This window comes from Bombus huntii, chromosome 1 (assembly GCF_024542735.1).
Source record: "Bombus huntii isolate Logan2020A chromosome 1, iyBomHunt1.1, whole genome shotgun sequence".
Lineage (NCBI taxonomy): Eukaryota > Metazoa > Arthropoda > Insecta > Hymenoptera > Apidae > Bombus > Bombus huntii.
Genome location: NC_066238.1, coordinates 7,460,897 through 7,482,439, shown reverse-complemented (window position 1 = coordinate 7,482,439; position 21,543 = coordinate 7,460,897). Strand labels below are relative to the sequence as shown.

The 21,543-nt window shown below is 43.0% G+C and overlaps 1 protein-coding gene across 6 annotated transcripts in view; it reads right to left on the bottom strand.

The window, feature by feature from the left end:
- The window catches only part of LOC126868417 (uncharacterized), a 304,466-nt gene that overhangs the window by 129,159 nt on the left and 153,764 nt on the right, over window positions 1–21,543 (bottom strand). For all 6 annotated transcript variants that reach the window (XM_050623833.1, XM_050623847.1, XM_050623840.1 and 3 more), the window contains exons 4-5: window positions 9,192–9,392; window positions 7,794–8,769 (exon numbers count right to left, since the gene is read on the bottom strand). In XM_050623833.1, coding sequence (XP_050479790.1) covers window positions 7,794–8,769; window positions 9,192–9,392 — 1,177 coding nt within the window. The remainder of the gene's footprint in view (window positions 1–7,793; window positions 8,770–9,191; window positions 9,393–21,543) is intronic.

Below are 21,543 nucleotides of genomic sequence, written 5' to 3'. Positions count from 1 at the left end.
GTCCACTATCGATACTACCGTGCCAGTTTTATTTCGTTATCTTATTTACAATGTAGTCTTATAGGTAATGCGTACAAACTATTTGCACATTTTTCACCAACTGTCGTATCGGCTGCTATTTTACACTTTTGAGTACTCAATGCGCTATAAAACAACGAAACTATTTAACAAGGTATACTTTAAACGTGAAATTGTTTCCTTTCAATTAATTCAATTGCTTCGTCGTAAAATAAACCAGAAAGCTACGCAAACGAATGGTTAAACATGTGAAATCCTGAGCAATTTCGCCCTCGTTACGTCGATTTCCTTCTCAAGTTTCTATTCCTGATAAACGGAAGAAAACTGAGAATATAGGTTAACGTATCGCAGTTTAGTGAACGAATTTCAATCGTCAACGCGGTAAGTTGGTAAGTGTACACGAAATTGACTGGCGCGCGTACGTTTCTACGAAACTGCGCTCATTAGCATAAGATGATCGCTACGATTGACTCGTAACCGAAGGTTGATTGGATCTGCTCTCTTTACGGCCCATCGCATCGTTTGCAACTTAAACGCTTCCATTCGCGATTCATATTCCTCTTCGTGGCCTCGCTCCCTTTAAAGAACGACTTCTCTCGGCTGCAGGTCTACAGAGATATGCGGTTCCGATACTTAACACGTTGCCCACCGATCTACTTGTTCCTCTTAACCACGCGTTGCAATCATTTAACGCGGACATAATATATGGGTTTAGATACGTTTCTGATATTTATATTAATAACGTGTAGTTTCAAATGAAATATAGCGCTGACAGATATTTTATGGAAGTTATGAATGAAGCTCAGATACCTGAAGGCCACGAGTGAAAAATGTAATAAGCCATATCTCAACCAATTTAAGAAAGTATCGAGTTATGCAACACATTTTTACTTTCGTGCATTTTGTATATGTCATGTAAGATAATCGTTATTTTAATATTTAAAGCTATTTGCATATTTTATGAGTGCTTAAATTTAAAAGCGTAATTACATGTCGACTGCGAAGAATGCATGGTAATCCAATGCGTATAATTAATCTCAATTCACGTATTTAGCAACGTATTCGATTGATGATATAGAAGTTTGTTAAAGTACGAAATTTGATACCAAAATCCACTAAAAGTTCCTAGTATCGACATATAAAGGAACACGAGGAAACACGAGAAGAAAACAAATTTAAATGCTCAGAGAGAAAGAGATTCACTAGGACAGAGATGGAAGAACCCGTGCAACAAGAAACATCCACATATCAGATGCAAATTGAAGAAACGAAATACCAAACACAGGGCATTCGATCAACACCCAGTACCCTATATCATTACACTCCACTCAACTCAAACTACCGTCTCCTTTTTTTCCCCCCATAATCCGGGTCTATCGGCGATGTAATATCCATCCACGTCACGTTACAGCGCATTCTAACAGACCAGTGACCTCAGTCGTGGCGAAACACGAAGTTCTCCACACGCGAGACCGACGATTCGCGTCACGAGCGTTTATTCCGGGCCGGCAGGCTTCGTTACGGCCGATTTCAGCCCGCAAATAGAATTTGCACGCGAAACGATTCGGCAATTACGCGGGCACGTCGTACGTAGCCAGGTCGTTCGGTATTCAAGGAACGTAGAGTCACGCGTGAGCTGCCGAGAACCTGGAAGCCAGAGCACGGTACCTTCTTCTGAAAGATCATTTCCAGTTTCCATTTGTGAGCGTAACCACTTCCGCCAGCATCCAGTCGCGCCAGATTTCAGTAACTTCGAATGGGAAACGAAGGCAGATAATGGCGATCGGCGAGGATTGTCGACGGATAAATCGGTCAGGTTCAAGGAAGTGCACGTTAACGTGACTGTCGATCGATACACTGCTCTAGAAATTCTGATACACGGTTTAGGTATGACAGTACCCGTTAGCACAATGATGAATCGTGTTGCAGAATCGTGAATTGTAGGTTGGGTATTTGAAGAAAACAGTTGCGACGTGTGTTAATGGAATTCGATGCTGGAATTTTGACGAAGAGCATTTTCTTCTTTTGACTCGTTTTAAATTACCGCGCGCTATCTACTACGATATTGTTAAAATATTTGCAAACCAGAAAAAGCCACAAACGAATAACATTACGTGAAAAGTATTTAAAGACTGGTTCCCTACACGATTCTTACGAAGTATAAAATATTAAATACTAATAATATAAATAATTCAAGTTTTTTTCCGCGTTTTTATACTATACGCAATTTCTCGAATGTACACCCTAATTGTATTTCAACTGCAAAGCGTATAACAAGCTACCGTACATTCCTTCCACACGCGTAAACGAAGTGTGTAATCCAATAGAAACGCTAGAGCTCACAATGCACCGCATAAAGTGCGTAGCGAGTAATCGACAGCAGCCTCTATTGATTTTTCATTTCCTAAGGCAATTGAATTATCCATCAGCAAGACAATTGGATTAATTCAGGCTTTTGATTCCCTCGCTTCCAACAATTGAGTTAGATGGCTTGATTCCGCACGCTATTTGCTCGGTCCGTGCAGGCGTATTAAGTATCCGGGCGCATTAAGGACAAAGGCGCATCTCTATAGAACGACGTCGTTCCACGGTTTGTTTCGCGACCGTTGGCCAACCTACGATGACCGATCGAAACGTGAGATAAGCGCAAAATTCGTCCCGTTGGAACGAAAACCGTTGTCGAGCCCTGACTCTCAACCAAGCGAATAAATACCTTCGAATTACACGGGCCATTACTTTATGAGTTTATTTGCCAGCGACCGCGAATCCCATAGGACGATACGCGCGTAGAACAACGGGGCGGAAGGCCATTACGAGCTTCCTCCAATTAGGAGAGAAACCCTTTGGCTCGATCGAGTTACTGGCCATTTCGAGGACTCGTTTTCAAACAGTCGCAACGATGGATGAATCCACTCAGGAGTGGACAACACAGACTCGTGTGAATTGCAATTCCTCCGGACATGATACTTGATCCGCCTCGTTTTTTGTCGATATTGGGCGTAGAACGATGGATGCGTATATTTGCGTGTTATAGGATGACACTACCGGTAATCAAGAATATTTCTTTGTACGTATGAGTCGCGTAACGTGAGTCTACCGTATTGTTAGGTGGTTGGATAGTTACGTAGATTTAAGTACTATATTTAATCCTGGGATGCTGCATTAGAAAATGTAATAACATTTTCCAATTATGTAACATTCATAGGTTTTTCTGATTATTATTTCTCTTTAATCTGCCTTCTATTTCAGGGGACAACATTTTTGTTTCTTCGTACAAGAACTCCACCAGGAACTGCGCAATCGATTTCCCCTGCGTCAGCAGCGTCGATTAAGAAATCACAGTGTCTATGCCGTGTGTTTACTACCTGTACCCGCGATGTTTCCCGCTGAAGCCATTATTCTTCCCATCGTACCGAAAGGTGGCTTTCCATCAAGCATAGAAACAAAAAACGATGATCGTAACGTGACTACGGACACTATTCGATCGCTCATCGACGTGGAATTGCGCGATAGAACGCAGTCTTGTCTCGATGTATCGTTTGGTCCTGCGGAGAGATAAGGCTGCCAATGCAAGATGTTGTATCGCTATGTCATCGTCGCTGCGTTTCTCTATGGAAAGGGGAAGGAACGCCTGTCTTGTGTTTGCCAGTAACCGAACAAGGGGAACAACGTCCTCCACCTGGACACCGTGTGCCGTTTAGCGAACCATGAAGCCCGAGAGCTTCTGTGAATGGTGGACGGCTACTATGCATACAGTGGCTCACGAAGATATTTGAACACTTACCATAGAAAACTTGTACGTATGTACGTATGTATGTATTGTACGTGTACAGGATACTAACAACGATTCTTCCATATTTCTTTCAAACGTAAGAATTCTTTTTAACGGTAATTTACAGAAACGACTGAGTCGAAAATTGAAAAATTGCTGTAGCAAAATTGAACGCTACATTTATCTATCTCCATAGTTACAGTAAATATACAGGTGTAACATCAGAGAATTAACTTAAACGTATATATCGAGAAACACCTGCAATTATAACTCCATCGCATAACACAGGCTGCTATCAACCGATCGATGAATAATACCAACTCCCATTAATGTGCACGATTACCACGAGAAAGCAGCAATTATCAAGTTCAATCGCTTCAATGGTTGAAACAAGTAAATTATCTATCGATCGAACATGCAAACAGAATGAAATCTCTTCGTCTAAAAGAGCTTCGAGAAAGAAAGAAAGGTGCGTCCGCGGCCGAAAGCAGCACTCGATCGGCGAACCATGAAACGTAGACACTATTTTATCGTGGCGTTTAACACGGTCCATTATGTACCGCGTAGAGAGCAGGCGGACAGAGGTGAACAGCCTCCGTTGTGGTAGCCGCTTGATTCCCCGCTTAAACAGATATGATTGAGGACCGCCATAGAGACGATCAATGAGCTACTAAGTATAGTCAGCCGGTGGAGGCAAACGTTCAATCAGGCCGCGCGCGCTACACGGCCTCCTACATCGAGACACTTTAATTCGATCGAACCGCCAGCTGTGTACGTGTACAATGTGTACAATAGCTCGGGAAAGTATTTCGATGCTTTTGTAGTCTTTTGTGAATATATTATTGTATCTAAAGTTTCGATCAACTTTGAGAATAGAAATTGCAAAGTACATATGTAGCACAAGTATATTCCGGAGAGATCACAAAAGTACTTAACCAGCCAATTATTCATTATCCATTATATCAATAAGTCTTATCATTCAGTGGATTCATATTTAATACCTGGATATTCATGATGTTTACTAACTTTGTATTAAATATGATACATGTGTGTGCAAATACTTCCGCGAGCCAATGTACCTCCGAATTTTCATTGAAACGAGACTAAGATAAGGTCCCAAGCTTGCAGTAACCGGAGGACCAGCAAGTTTCGAGATTTCGTGATGAGAATCGTGGGCGGTTTGTTCGCTCTTGAACATTTACGTCCTTAAGCGAGGACGAATCGCGCGCGAACGAGTGAACCGCGGCGATCGCGAATGCAAGAGAAGCCGTACGGCACAATGGGCCGCGCACTAATGAAACGCGACGGCCAGCGCGAAGTCATGTCCAATCTTATGGCGTTAGATGGACAAACCGCGTCACAGCTTCTTCCACGATGACAGTGCGACTGACATTCGAACGGCTTGAGACCGGTTTCCGTGTCGTGACGTCCCGGCTTTAAAAGACGTTCGTCTTCGACACTCTGCGCGGCCATTTTTGGCCACTCATTTGGATTGTGTTCTGGATGTACTGTGACGTGAATTGTAGGAAAATGCATTTTTGTAATTTATATTGCGTATGATCCTGAATCTGACTGATTAAAAGGCGACATTAGTGGGAAAGACAAACTGGAAAAATTAGCACGTTATTAACAGAAACTTTAGAGTTTCGCCATGAGTAGATAGAACGTCCGGTGATTATCGTCGCGATTCAGTATCACGCGGTCGTTCGAAAAGCACGCTACTGTATTTATTTGAACTCGAAGAAGTGCAACAATCGAAAAGTTTCACCGAATCCAAGACCACTAAAATCGACTGATTTTATCAACTTTCTCAAAATCTCATCATACGCAATAGCCAAGTTACGAGTACAGATTACAGATTATCCAAATTGCAATTATATTTACTAACTAAAGACCGATGTACCCTAACCAACAAGACTACTATTGATCAATCGCAATAAAACAACGTTTCAACTGAAATGCTTCGCGAACAATTACGTCCGAATCCAAGCGATGCCAGGAATCCCTTTCATCGTCCCGGGCTGCGACGTGAAGGAATTAAAGGTAGAAACCTCGCTCGATTCCCGTTCACCTACGCGAGTCAGCCATGTTACGTAACCTCGTTGCACGAGAGGAGACAAATACCATAAGTCAGCGTTAGCGCGGCGCAAACACACCGCTAATGGTAAACGGTACTGGTGGGTGGCGCACAGAATTCGGCGCTTTGCAAACCTGTCGGCGGCGGTACCAAAGGACACCGGAAGACGCGAGACGCGATGCGTGGGAGGACACGCGAAAAGAGATCGGCCGAGTCATGAAACTTCACGAGAAGATTCACTCGGGAACGCCTTTTATTTCCTCGACGAAAGATTGGCTGACAATTTGCGAGTTCGATGGAATGGTCCGATGGAATGCTCATCCTTTGTTGGTGAGGTTGGGTTTCTGTGGATCGTTGATTGGGTTTATGGGAATTTATGACACGTGGAAGGAGCTTAGGAGTTGTGGTAGCAGCGAAGTTATAATCCTCTATTGATAGTCGGTTTGGATTAAATTCAATTACCTATTGAAGATTATTGGGATTATTAAATCGATTATTGAATCGATACACGGTCCTATATTAAATCATAGAAATATTTCATTGTAAAAGACGAAAGACGTGACTTATTACGTTTTCTCCTGTGGTCTTCTTCTAAGAAGGATGTACGTAAGTAGATGAGATCAGAAATATTATTGTACGAATGAAACTTGTCCTAGAAGCGGCGCATAATAGCCCAGGATTCACCATTCATTCGGTGTCAAGTATTCTAACTTAAAGGACAACTTGAACCGCAAAAGGTTACAAGTGTCAAGAATAAAAGCATATACATTCGTTCCCTGACAGCGAGATGCAAGTTCAAGTATTATTCTTGCGTCATTGCTTTAAATAAACCTCGCGAGTCTCGACATCGAATCGAAAGATACGAGCAACCATACATAATAACTAATGTCCATTCCTCGAGGCAAGGAAATTAATCTCGTTCGTTAGGACTGGAATCGGTGCGATGTGGAAATTGTTTCGCGTAACACACTTCGAGATTTTGCAGTCGCTCGTGCCATCAGAAAATCTGTAATCAGAGGCGAACTCTCGAAACTCAAGCGCGACGCCTTGCGACGCGTTTCGTATCGCTGATACGTGTTTATCTTCGAGCCCAAAGAGAAACGCTGGCTCATCCGCCATTGCTCGCTCGGAATCCAAACGATAAACCTCGAGCGAAGATTTTCTCGAGCAGGACAATCGAGAAACGTCTCGCGTCCTCGACGTCAGATTTTTTCTCGTAAATTGCTAGTGAGAATCGAGCCAATGTGGAAGCTTTTCAATGGCCGGCGTGACGTGAAGTAGCCACTTTACAGCCGAACGCCGCCCACGTGCCGCTTCCGACAGAATTTCAAGTTCATCGAGGGCCTCGATAAATCATAAGAACAGGTCTGTATAAAGTTGTCGCGATACTCGACTCGTGGGCGCCGTGAACTTTTCGCGAAACGCGAATCCGATACTTTGTACGCTAGGGAACCGCCGTAGGACGATAAAGTCGATGGAAATATGCGCGGAGACTTTGACGCGCAAAAGGAGAGGTGGAGTGACATATGCAATTTAGGTTTCGTACACACAAAATTGAATGGGATATTAAGATCGTAATTCGTATCATCTACTTTATGTTTCGAGTATTTATCATTCTTCTCCTTTGTGTTTCTTTTTGCAAGTTAAAATTGGGCCAATTGAAATAGAAAGACCAGCTGCTAACGAGATGTAACGAAATAACGTCACAACTTCAACATCATCGTGCGCATAACAGTAATAAAACGACCACCCTGTTCGCGATTCATTACTGAATTAAGCGACCGTTTCAGTGCCCTTAATTAAATACCATCGCAGCTCGTTAGTTACGCTTAACCTAGAAGACACTCACTCGAGTCTATCTATAACATCCAAGTGTACATTCGTTCTCTCTACTTTTTAACTCAACATAGAAAAACGTTCACTCACCGAATCCCATCCGAACTTCTTCCTCGTCGTCGCTGTCGATATGTTTAATCCCGGCGATCTCGAAGCTCCTCGTCGACTGTTCCTTCCTCTTTATCAATGACGAACAATCGCAAGTATCATCTCCGTTTCCACAGCTGCAATCATCTCCAGCGCACCTACACCCCAGTAGAGGGTCATCCGTGTCTATATTCCTGCACGCTGGGCAAGGGAACGTTAAATCATCCAGCGAAACCCTTTCGATCTTCCTCTCTACGGAGACCAGAAGATTTCCAATAAACGTGGGCAACTCGTCGTCACCAACGTCATCCACGTTTCGGTGGTTCTGCAGCCTGTTTTCCACGTCTCCAGCGATATTTCCATCTTGCTTCTGCTCGAGGACAGCCTGATCCAGTCGCAGGGGGGTCTTCAAGTGATCGGGAGCCAGCGCTTTGCTCCTGGTCTCGCACCTGGCGGTCTCCTTCCATTTCTCCATTGTCATCGACGAGACGACTTTGGCGCATCTCTTCACTTTAGCGCGACTCTCGTCGCTGGAAAGACTAGACGAGTGGTTCAAGCTGGCCCGCGTCGACGTCCCGTTCGATTCAGCGGCCTCCAACTCCGCCTTCCATGTGCCCACGCTCGACGTCGACCTGGACTTCATGACCGCGTGACCGCTGTCCACCTCAGAGTCGACGTCGCGATTATCGTTCGAACTTTTGCACTCGAGCCGATCTATCGATCGAGTCTCCTCGCGGCGATGCTCGAACGCGTAGCCCTGCTCGCGCGTCCTCGAGCGAACCTCCTCGCGCGAACGTCGCCTGGGCCGCATGCTCTTCACGGTACTCGACGATTGCGGCCCAGCCAGGCTGCTGCTCGCCGCACCGGTGCTCCCCTGCCCCTTTCGAGACACCTCCCGCCAGTCCATGAACTTCTCCTCGCGGTCCCAACCGAGGAACCCTGGAGCCCTCATCGACGTCGTTCGCCAAACTACTGCGATCTGCGTAGAAGAGGGTTGATATATGCATTTGACGTACATACGACACAGGATCGGTTGCGTGATGGTGAAAATCAAATGAGAAGTGGAAAAAGATGTAGGATAGATTGGTGAAAGTTGTAGGGAGGCTGAGCTACGTCAGTGGGGAGACACTATATTCGAATGTAGATTAGTTTATTGACTATACTGGGCGTTTCATTTTAATTCATTCATGAGATTATCTTCGTAACTATTTGTTCTTCGACGATATGTTTCACGTGGAAACGTGCTCCACGTTGCTCTGTATCAAAGAGGACACAAACTTTATGCACAAATAACTTTATGAGGGGAACAAATCTTATATACAAATCTAGTAAGATTATACGAGTACGCGAGCAATTTGCGGCGGATAGGAATGAAAAAGACGACAGAGAAACGTGACTCACCTCGACGGTATTTCGCTCGTCGGTTTCACCAGCGGCAACTTCGCCGCTCCCCGAGGTGGTTGCAACTGCAGCTGCGCTGCGTATGCAGAGGTAACATTCCCCGAGACGTAGTGCGGAGGCTTCGAGCTCTCCTAGCTGCAGGACGAGGCCACGTCTGCCCAACGTCAGAGGCCAGCCTTCCGGTACCACCGACTCGTTTCCCTGCAACGGAATCATACTTATTATTATGCTAATTCGCAACTCAAGGTTATTCAAGGTTATATGAAACGATATAACAATATAGAACGAAATTCTGAGGAGACTTCGGGAGATAAACTAATATCTAATATTAATAGCAGAATCGAAAGGAGCAATAAGGAAAAATATGTTTTCATCGTCAAAATTTCATGTTAGATTGCTTCTCTTTTACTTTTGCTTTCTTTCTTTCGCGTGCATTTCATTTATGTTAAACAGTTTCTGCTTATAAATAAATAAATAAAGTAAGTACTTCGTACCGACCGATAAATTATACTGCACATACATTTCTACATTTTCTCTTAACCTGTAGCAAAAGGATTTAAGATTTATCTCGGTATTACTAGCCATTTTATTTAAAGGAAGGCAGTAATACTCGACTAGAGAAATAATTACGACTTTCGATATGCTTAAACAAACTATTCGGCAAACCCACGCGACAGTTCCGATAAATTACCGCAGCGATATTTATTTCCCCTATAATTTGTGGAAACATAAAACACCCACAAACGCGTTCCAATTACCTCAACACACGAGGGGAGAGAAGGCCCATATTGGTTTACGATGCACGCAAACACGCAAAACAGTGATTCTCGGTCCCCTCGGTTTCCCACATCAATTGGATCGCCCCGTGGTCGCGTTAGAGGGGCGATGAAAAGGGCCCCGGACAATCGGGACGATTAATTAAAAGCCGGAAGCTTCGTGGCTAATGAAATTCCTCTAAATAAGTTATACGAGAAAGGGAGGGTAATTGCAAAGCCAAGCCTCCGCGAGAGAGAACGTTAATCACCGGTGATTAGAGGGTAATCAACGCGGATATGCCCAAAATTGAGCAGACGTGCGCTGCTAGTCGCGTCATACCTGTCCCACGGTTTAACCCGTTTCTGTCAGAGGAGAATACGAATGGAGTTTCATTGGACTCCGATTGCATTTGTGAACTGGAGAAACAGAATGAAACGTAATGTCCATTTTCTGCGATAATTATACAAGTAAAAAATAACGATTTTATATTTTGATATTCTGGTATAGCTGAGACCAGCTGCTCTCTAACGAGGCTTTTAGGAATCTTGGCGAAACTCTGAATTTTTTGTGCGATATAAATGATGACTTTTGTGACAGATAAAGACTTAATCTGACAGCGATTGAATTTTTACTCGATTAAGATATACAGCGTTTCATAACACGAACTCGCACTTGATAATTTAAATATGTGAAAAATTTGGATGGTTACATCGAGGTACAAGGTAATCTCGTGGAGCTCCTTACTTAAGAACAGAGTTATTGAGACACAGAAACATTCGTAAAGCTGAAAACGAGGTCAGACAGAACAAGTATTCACGTAAGCGCGTTTCGTTATTTCCTTATTGAGACTCGCTCTTAAGGACTTTCCAGTAATAGGCATCGTCACGGCTGTAATTGCTTAATAAAACCTGCTCTACCTGTTTTCGTATCAATAACAAACAGTCTTTTACAAGCCGATTATTACGAGAAAAAATATGAAAGATATTCATGAAACTCTACGCAACAAATATTGCAATGATATTGTCGCGATTTTATGTAAATTACTAAATATTTTGTTATTAGGGTAGATATTAAGAATATGATAGAATCGAGTGAAAAAATTCCAAGAACGAGTAGAATCCTTGTCTCGACCAGAAGACTCTCTTTGTCAGAAACGGTGAAAGGGCAGCGTTGCAACGTTACTCCCAGAACCTCGTGTTTCGCCCACGCGCATCGATGCGCGACCCAACGTGTAAGCAATTAGACGGTGCGACACGCGAATAAAAGCGACCGGTAGAATGCTCACACCTTGCCCGCATACCAACAGCTGGAAATCAAACGACGCGAACACGCCATCAAACTATGCGATCTTTTTCCACCCTGCGTACAATTTGACGTACTCGCTAGAATCACATGCGACGTACAGATTTTCAGAAAATCCTATTTCCAGAAATACTTTATTCTTTTCGCGATCATTAAAAGCGTGTAAACGTACTAAGAAAACTAACGTTGACTTTCACCGAATTATTTATTTTCAGCCAAATGAAATTTGTCATGCAATCGAACTTCAATTACCATTTAAATAGTGCCATTTTAAAGCATATTACCGTACAGTGTTTCCAGTGTTAATAACACGGTATTCTCAAGTATAGCACATAAATCAAAACACTGCCAGCCAAGTAAGTACCTTGCCTACGGACTGGTACCTTGCCCAACGAATTCCAAGCCATGTTGAAAAATCAGATTGCAGTTTGAAAAGACGGGAGTAACCTGAGCCGACTGCAGAGCCATTCCATTCTCGCCACCTCGAGTCGTATAAACGCGTGTATCCATCAATAACCCGACACCTAGCGGAGACGTTATCTTCGAATCGGCCAACTCATTTAGGAATTCATTACACTCATTAATTCGCCGTAAAACCGCGAACCATTATAGATACATCGGACATTTCCATCGACGTTCATTGTATCCGCTATCGCGTTCTCTGCCGCGCCTAGCATCGATATCGATCACTTTTTCCAAGACACCGCCATAAATAACTACGATAATAAAGTCGCAGAGACGGACAAAAATCTGCACGAATCGCTCGGTTGACAGTCGAATTCCATCGATATCGATCGCGAAAAACTGTTTCCCACGCGGTGATTACAGATAGATCATATCGCAGGGGAAGAAGTTGCGCAATCCAATCGAGAATGCGGCTTAATTAAGTCGAGAACGCGAAAGCGTGCCATGTGCCACGTATCGCGGTTCCTTTGTGTGTCTATCGAATAGTAGAGCGATAGAAATTGGCCAGTGTATCTTGCAGATCCGCTTCGTATTGCGAATTGTGTCAAAAAAGCGCAGGAGAACGTATATCTATGAAATGTATGGCAGAATTTGTAACAGGATACTTCAAACTATCGTATGAAAGGACTTGACCAAGATTTCTGTAAGTTATTCGTAACATTAGATCATTTTGTTAGATCATTATATCGAGATACTAGTTGCAAGGATATTGCGAGGATCATTTTAAGTAGTAAGGGTAAACGAAAAGGAGAACATGCTACTTCGGGAGACTTTCGACGATAATTATCTTGTATGTATTCCATATCGAAATGAAAAAATGAATAGATGTACGGCAAAACTAATTATCCTAACCTATTCGAATTTGAGATTTTATCATAAAACCAACCCTGGTATTTCGAATACTTTTCTGTTTATATCGAAGATCATAACATAACGCAGTATGTAAGTAACACATCTGGTATATCATTGATTATTTTATGTAGGTATTACACAACACACCTGCTATTAATTAGTCAAATACACACGTAAATTATTAAATCTATTCTCAATCTCTGCTACTATCTTTAGAAACCTCTGCCAAAGCTGTCAACGTTACTTCTCACCTAGTATCCAATAGATCGCTTGCAATCGCTTGCACCACACAAAATAGCCAATTCACGCTTTCGAGCTATAAACGAGATAGCCGTTGGGGGGAAAGGAGAGCGTACGATACAGGCGGGTAATATCTAGTAATTTCATCTTGGATAGACAAGGCGACACGACGAGGTGGTCGGGTCGCGCGGCATAGTGCGGCGGTGCGACAACCTGGAGAACGGAATCAGCGTGTCGACAACAGACCGGACTACGTTTATGATGGACGCGATAAGAAACGAGGCCCGTGGCTGTCACTGGCGTGTCTCATTAGCGGTAAACGGTTCGGTAGAGATGTATCTAGCGCCGAAACTAGCCTGGGCTTTCACTCGCGCCGCTGATTTACCGATCTGGCGCCCTTCAATTTACGTCGCACCTAGGTCGCGTCGTGTTTCGCCCCGACCACGAAACCAACGCTACGCCGGATACGCGGAGAGATAGGAAGCGTGTAAATCAAACCGTTCACCGTGAGCCGCGCGCGGCTCAGCTCCGGATCGTTAAAAGCGCCACTCGCCGCCAATTTCCCGGGGACGCCGGCCATAAAGCGTCGAGAAGGCGTTCTCTTCGCTTGCGTCACGATAATGGACCGATATGAACAATATCGCACGATCGGGCGTATAATACTCCGACGCGATGATTTTACGAGACTCTCGTCGCCACTGCTTGTTGAAATTTTGATGGTGTTGCGTAATTATTGGTGCAGTGGAAAATAGAGAAATGCGAAATAAGAAATGGGCGAAGGAAGTCTTGTGATAGCGGAAGAAAAGTAAAAAGCTTCGAATTTTGTATTTCTGAATTTCTAAATTTTTGAATATTTGAATATCTGGATCTTCGAATCTTCGAATCTTTAAATTTTCCTATTTCCAAATGCATGGAAACCCAAGCCGCTACTGGCGATTGAAATTCAACTTTTCTCCTGTTTACGTTCCACTTGGGCTCTTTTAAAAATTCACCGACAACGCACCAGTGGAAATTCTACTCATGTAACTGTTCATAAGAAAACGACAAAGAGTAACGTTACAAATAGGAGTGTCCAGCTGGTATCGATGCGATCGAACGGAAGAATTCATAATAAACGATCGAACGCGAAAGAAGTACTCTTGTACCGGATGCCATCAAAGTGACAGACGCCTGGTACGTGACTGACGAAGCCTCGTTAATCCTAGTTCCTACTACTAGCGCGTATACCGTGCAACGCACACGGACTTCTTTCACGCGTAATGCGCGTACGAAGAAAACACGAAGACGGCGAGAGATTAGGTGAGCTTGAAGAAAGTCAGCTTGAGATCCATTTCGATCTCGTTACAGACCGAAAAAATGCTTTAGTAAACTCGTTTCCGGTTATGTACATACGTTCCGCGTTACTTGTTTGATATTCGTGGTCAATGAGCAAGCCTAACCACTTTCAGGTGAAACAAGATATTAATCTTTTAACAAGTGAATGTACGAATTAAGTTTATTATATAATATATAACAGTTCTGACTTAAATGCTTGTAGATGTCAGTGTGTCTGATCGCAATGATCATGATTTAAGATGCAACGTAATACGTAGACAGAGGATCTCACCCAGAAGACTGTCCGACAAGTTCCCACAGGCAGAGAAAGCAACCGCACGCGGAGTTCTCCGGTTTTGATCGCGAAATTGCGTTCGCGGAGCGCGGAGACAAATACAAGCGGGCAGCCGCGCCAAATAGGGTTCCGCCGCGTACTGCGAATGGAGAGGCATTGTGTAGTCATTCGAAAAGCCGCAAAGGCTTAGGCGCGCGCGTCGCCAGAAACAAGCCACCAGAACGGCGGCGGTTCGTACTGAAAGACGGCCTAAGACCTAATCTGCATTTTAAACGAGCCGTGAGCTCGCTCCTCGCGAGAAGGGAATCGCCTCTCTTCGCGCTGCCGAGTTAAATTCTTCAGCCATTTTGCTTTCTCCATCTACGATACCTGGATGTAGGGCTTCTTGCGCAATAACAAACAATCGACAGTTGCCATATCGTATCACAGGTTGTAGATTTTCGTTAGAAAAACAGTATTTACAATCGTAGAATCTTTTTCCTCGAATAGGATGATCGAACAACGTTTATCTAATTTCACTTCATTAACAAAGTGACTATTATACAGGAAATTTTATCGACTCTTTCATTCTCGAAGCATCTAGAATTTGGCATAAGCGCAGAGGCAATCAGAGATTGTAAAATGAACGTGATTTTGTTTTGAGAATTTTCGCTGTTTACAGTGTCAGTTCAAGTATGCGAGAGAATTCTACTATGCAAATTATACCTCTTTCTGCTATAGCATTCTTCCTTAAATCATAAACGTTAATATCTAACACTGAATAGATTACGAACGAGGAAGGATAGCAAAGCTCGCGATAAGCTAAAAATTCTTGGAGAAATTCGAATACTTTCTTAGCCTGTTAACCAGAATCTCCGGTCTTAAAAATATTCTTTGAACTTTCTTAAAGGACACGGAAATCAATTTCATTGGAGATACCGTGGTCGTCGGACGTTCACGTGGGAGAGAAACGCGTCCAGCTGGCGGTCGTAGCGAAACGCAACTTCTCCTCACGACCAATTAATCATCGCTTAACCTTTCGTTCGAGGGGGACCAACGAGAATAGAGGGGCTCGCTAATCGCGGAAGGAATCCGTTCCCTCTTTAAAACGGCCACTAAATTGCTGTCAACGTCTCCAGGTCGTTCAGCACGTTCACCATTTGCCACGTAACGCGGTAAATGGTCTTTCAGGTATTAAACTTCCAAGACATCGGACCAGGTTTTTTCGTAGCTTCTTCCATTTGTTTCGTATGGTTTCCCTTTCGTTTCACGTTGCATCTCGTTCATCAACGGATTATACGACTTTAATACGCGTGTCTCTGAACACAAGAAAAAAAATAGCGGTAAGAGAGAAAGAAAAAAAATATCAGCACTTTCTCTTTTATCATTCTCGTTTAATTAGTCCGCGCGTACACACGCGACACGAGGCGCGAGAAACGTCGCGCACGCGAACCGTTCATTAGGCGCATCGTTTTTCGCTTCTGTCCCTTTTCTTCGCGCGGGCTCTGCTCGAACACGAGAAAGCGGACCGGAGAAATGAAATCCTTTACGATCGAACGAAAATATCGAACGTTATCCGCGTCATGGTATGATATTCATATCGTTGATGGTATAAGAGACTTTCATTGATTTTGGTTCAATGGAAACCGTAGAGAATTTAGTCGATACGAAGTAGTAGGTTGTAATAACGACGGCTAAGTTAGTTAAATTTGGACTACTTGCAGACACAGTTTTTTTTATTTTCCTTTTCATTAAAAATTGAGAAGCTGTATTTGTTCGTAGACTGGTACTATATTTCACGCCTGATACATGCATCCTATCAACAGATAGATTTTCCATAAATCACAAATACCTTCCACCTGACTTCTCATTAAAAACGTCAAAGACCAAAATGAATGCAAAAACAGTTTAATAATCTCGTTAGCCACTTCCCGTACAATGAGAAACATAATTCATCGTTCAGTGCCTAAACAACTTCATTAACCGATCCAGAAGCTTGTTGCAGGCCCTGGAGGGCGCTAACAGTGTTCCTCAAGTCCGAGTTGGCGTTATCTCGTTAAAAGCGAGGCGACGCGTCGCGACGATGCAATTCATTGTCGCGATATCTGCGATCATATGCGTAGTCAGCTACCTCTCCGCGAGCATTCGTCTCATGAATTACGATCGACTCATCGATTCTATCGAGTTAATAAGTCCGGGTCTCGGTCGTGGCGATCGCGGACGCCGATTAACACGTCGCTTTTATCGCGATCGCCGTGTCGTACGACCGGCTGTCGGATCGTCTCGCGTTCTCCTTGTTTCTGCCTCGTCTTTCATGGCAACCTTCTCCCTCCGACGTTTAATCCTTAGACGCTTGGAACGTTAGTGTTACCTGTCGTCTCGTGTCTCGATTCGGTCACGACTATCGTGAAACGTGTCGAACTTCAATTTCAGGAACGATTAAGCACTTGTTTCGTTTAGACGTTTCAGTTCCGTTTTGATATTTGAGGTGCTCATTTTTTGTTTATGATCGCTACACGAATTTGTGCCAGAGCCAGCGTGGTGTGTTGGTTTCTAACACGTATATCTGGGATCTCTAAAGAAACATTCCTCGCTGAAGTCGACGCAAGTCCTTTGCACAAGTTCCAAGTTCGCCTATCCTTATCTTACGACCTGAAGTTACAGAAACTTTCGACGTACATTCCACCTCCACAAGGAAACAGCTTCAAACAGCCTCTATCGACTAACTAAGAATTTTCGAACTTCATTCTTCCAGACATTCCACTATTCTCCTCTTACGTTATCTCCCTCGAAACTTCTTGCATGTTCCCTTTTCCCCTATTACGCAACAACACCTCGAACGGAGGACTATGAGGAATCTACACTAAAAGATTCCTCAACGCGATCACCTCGAAGAGAAACACAACCTGCACGATCTTTCGCCTAACCTCTCCGACAACCAAATGGAAAAATCTCAGGAAATACCGCATGTAACTTTCTCACAGACTTCGGACGACTGCAGACGACTGCAGACGAGAAGCATTACGACGTCCACGACATCCATCATTCGTTCCGATAAACGGCGAACGCGACAGCGACACCGCGTCGTCGACCGATCAGATATCGTTAAACAGCGTTCACCGTACGCGACAGATAACACCGTAGACACGAGTTCCGGCGGCGTTCGAAAGAAAATTGACCCAACTTTCAACATTGTCGTCGTCGTCCGAGCAGATCCTATCTTAGTTCTCCCGTGGCCTGTGTCTGCCAGTGTGCTCGACCGATCGAGCCCGAGGAATCGCGATCGACTCGCAATTTCACTTCGCCGGTGCGGCGCGGCGGCGGGACGCGATTCTTTTCCGGCTCTCTCGCAACCCGCCATTATCTGATGTGACATTTCATGAAAATATGACGGGGCTCGTTCGTTATTAGGCTCGCCAAGCCGCGAGCACCGTGCCGCCAGGCAATTATCGTTCTCACGGTGTAATTATCGCGATTGTTATCCGTGGGGCGAGGCCAACGGGGTCAGATCACAAGGATCCACGTCGTACACTGTTTCAACTGACTATCCTCCGCGTCTTGTCTCCTGAACTTTTCTATCGTAGATGGGGAACGTGATTTTCTTGGGATAAGGGAATTCTTGATCGTGTGTTTAATCACAGAATGAATGGAAAAGTGATAGAAGAAGTGATCGGGAACAACAAGCGTTAATAGCGAGACCGAACGATTTGAAGATCTTATTACGTGAAAATACTTGAAACAATATTATATAAATAAACTATAAAATTTCTCGACAATGTTTAACGATTGATATCCAATTTGTCTTATTCTGATATTTGTATCGATACAACGACAATGTCGTTGCAAATAAAAAGCAAATAAAAACACTATTTTTTAGATATTCTCTCTTATCCTCGTCATATCCTAATAATCCTGTAAACTATCATAATTTCCCATTCGAAAAGATTATAAGAAAAAAGCGGTCGCGATGAAAGAGGCTTCAATTCGTTTCCATAGAGGCAACTCGCTCGCGTTCTGACCCGCTGATTACCACGGCTAAATATAGAGCGTGCAAGTAAATTGTCGTTTAATTAGCAGACTGCCAATCATTTCGTTATCGGCATTCTTTGTTGGCGAACGAGTAACCGAGTCTCCCCTTAGACAGCCGCATCCTGTTTCTGATTATCGACGAGTCTGCATCCTCTCTCTACGAACCTAAGTTCACGTCGCCGTGACTTTAACCTTTGTCAGGGACATTCTCAACCAATAGAGGGGAATTGTTGAAAACAAGCGCTGTTTAATCGAGTTGTAGGAAACTCTTATAAAAATTATATTTACAAATTCTTTAATGAGAAATGAAAGAATATCATTCCTCCTGCATTCGGTACGTGCCGTTATATTGTCATCGAACAATCGATTTCTAGCGACATTGTTAATCTCTAATTTCTAAATAACAATGACACAAACAATTTCTTTTCCCACCAGAATACGATATTATAGAAGCTATTAAGAAAATTAGGCTGCCTTTAACCAAATTATTGTTTTTTATTTACTTATTTTATTTTTTTAAATTTTATTCTATTTTTATTTATTTATTTTATTCATTTTTCAAAGCGTAAGGCCGGCATACCTAATGTACCATCGATATCCCTACGGCGGTTCTTTCGCCGAATATTCGGAAGAATGCATACGTGGCAACTGTCGCGGACATCTAATAAACGCGTGCGTAGTGGAGATATCGAAGAGCAACAAAGAAAAAGATCCGTTTGGTTTTGAACCAAAGATTCATTCTGTTCCGAACTGCGAAGTGCGAAAGGTTTAGCGTAATAGCGAAGCAAACGCAATTCAAGATACGTGATTATTAACTCTTGATAATTAATCGTTAATCGTTAATTATTGATCGTAAATCGTTGACTGTTGATTGTTGATTGTCAATAGTTTAATAAACCTTTTTTGTTGAACATTAAGAGTATTTCTTGTAGGCACCTTCATCAACAACCACCTCATTTCCTTCGTCAAGACTCGCTTACCAACACCCACATTTCCATTCAAGCTATCCGGAGTTTCGACAAGGTGATCCACATTCGAAGTGACCGACGATAATCACGATCATAAATTCATTACGGACATAATAGGATCATAGAGCGATCTAGATCCGGCGATACTCGATCTGGAGTCGGCTCGTTTATCGTGGTCGCCCAGTTGGCCAGGTAATCGCCAGGGAAACATCGATATCTTTCAGGTGCACGCACCTATATAATTATGATAATTGTACCACGATCCTCCCCCTCTCTCTCATTCTGCTTCTCTGCTCGTAATTAATGGCGACGTTTCGAGGAACTTGCGGACACCGGTCGATTCGTGACAATCAGAGTATCGCAGACCGAGCTAATTGCCTCTTAGACGGAACAAGCTCCATACTGAGGAGAAATCCGCGAATTTGTAGTTACAATAATTTCATAACCCACGATGAAATTTATATCCTTCGAATTTTCAGAAAAATAGACTACTCGAAGGGAGTAGTTGCATGCTACAGAAGATACATCTTGTTCAAATCTTACTAAACTTTGAGATTTTGACGATAATAGGATTAGAAACTTTTTCTGAAAAAATTATACTCTACCTCAATTATACTCTATCGACAATTCCTTGAACATCTATCGTTCTCTAGTGTACACTTTAATTACAAAAATAAGTGAAAATAAATAATCATTTCTTTCATATGAAACAAGTTCAAACCTAGTGCCGAACAATTTCGATTTTTCCGTATCAAAATTTCAATTTATACTGTTTGATCACTTTGAAAAGTACCACGTTTCAGAAATAAGTAGAACGCAACACTCCATTCCAGTGTTAAGGATATCGCAAATCTAACTAAAAACAGCAACTCGTAAATAGGCAACTTCAAACCAACACAGCATGGAAATTCCAGCAAGAGAAATAAAGAGGAAGGCAGCGTGTCGCGTCAACGTCCAGGAAGTACCAGAACCCCATCAGTCCTCGTTTGTCTTTACAAGACAAACACTAAACAGCCTATTACTCGATCTTTATAGCGCTCTCGCAACGTATGGCTAGAGGAGCTGCCTCGAGTCGTTCGAAACCGTTTCCAAGCGACATAATGGTGAACGCCATGGATCTATCCGCCATCATCCTCTCTCTAGGAGCGCTAGCCTACCTTCTCCAGGTGCACGCATGCATCTCGATGATACACGATCATTACAAACGCTCGCAGCACTGTTGCGTGCAAATGCTACCTTTTCTGCGTTACTTCGAGCTTTGTCCAGGAAAATCGTTTCTGGGATGTGATGCTCGAGTGCTTCCTTGGCTGTTGACAGGTCCTTGACGAAGATGTGCAATTCACTTTCCTTTTTCTTTCTTATTGCATTGGTTTCCTGTTATTGCTAACGTTCGATGCACACTTTCAGATATTTTTTCAACACAATGAGATAAAAGTTTCCTATGGTAAACGTTCAAATACTTTCGTGAGACGGTATATTTTGTTAATTAGTGGATTACGTGCTATTTATTTCATAGACGAAGAAAAGTTTCTTATTAATCAATGAAAATTTCATTCGCTATTAGTAAATTGAATTTTGGTAAGCATAGATCTGAGAATCAGATTCGCGCGTAATTTATGTTCAAAGATTCGAAGGCTACTTGAGAAGTCAGTGGAGAAGGGAGATTAACGATTCGGATTTAATTGGTTTCTTGACAAATTACGGCAAAGAAAATCATTAAATGGGTCTAGAGATCGAAGGGAAATTACTTTGTAACCGATCCACGTTTACTCCATAAGATCGGAGCAATGTATCAACGCGGTTGCGTGCAATTTGTTATTACGTATGTCATCGCGGCGAACCGCAGGTAAAAACAAACCAGTGATCTCTCAACCGTTTATCAGTGCGATGAAAGGAGCTTTATTATTCATCGTATCGATCGAAAAACATCAAAGAACGGATTGGACAACGTGTAATTAATATTTGTTTAGTCTTTTTCCTTCTAAGTTTCGTTGCAAACATCGAAGACGAGGGAGGGAAAGGGCAAATTATATTTCCACGTAAAAGTTAAGAAAAATCGAAGCAATACCAGAGAAATATCAGTAACTACGTAGTAACAGATCACTGATGAAAAACAGGAACCTTGATTCATGTATTTCCGATTATCTTTCTT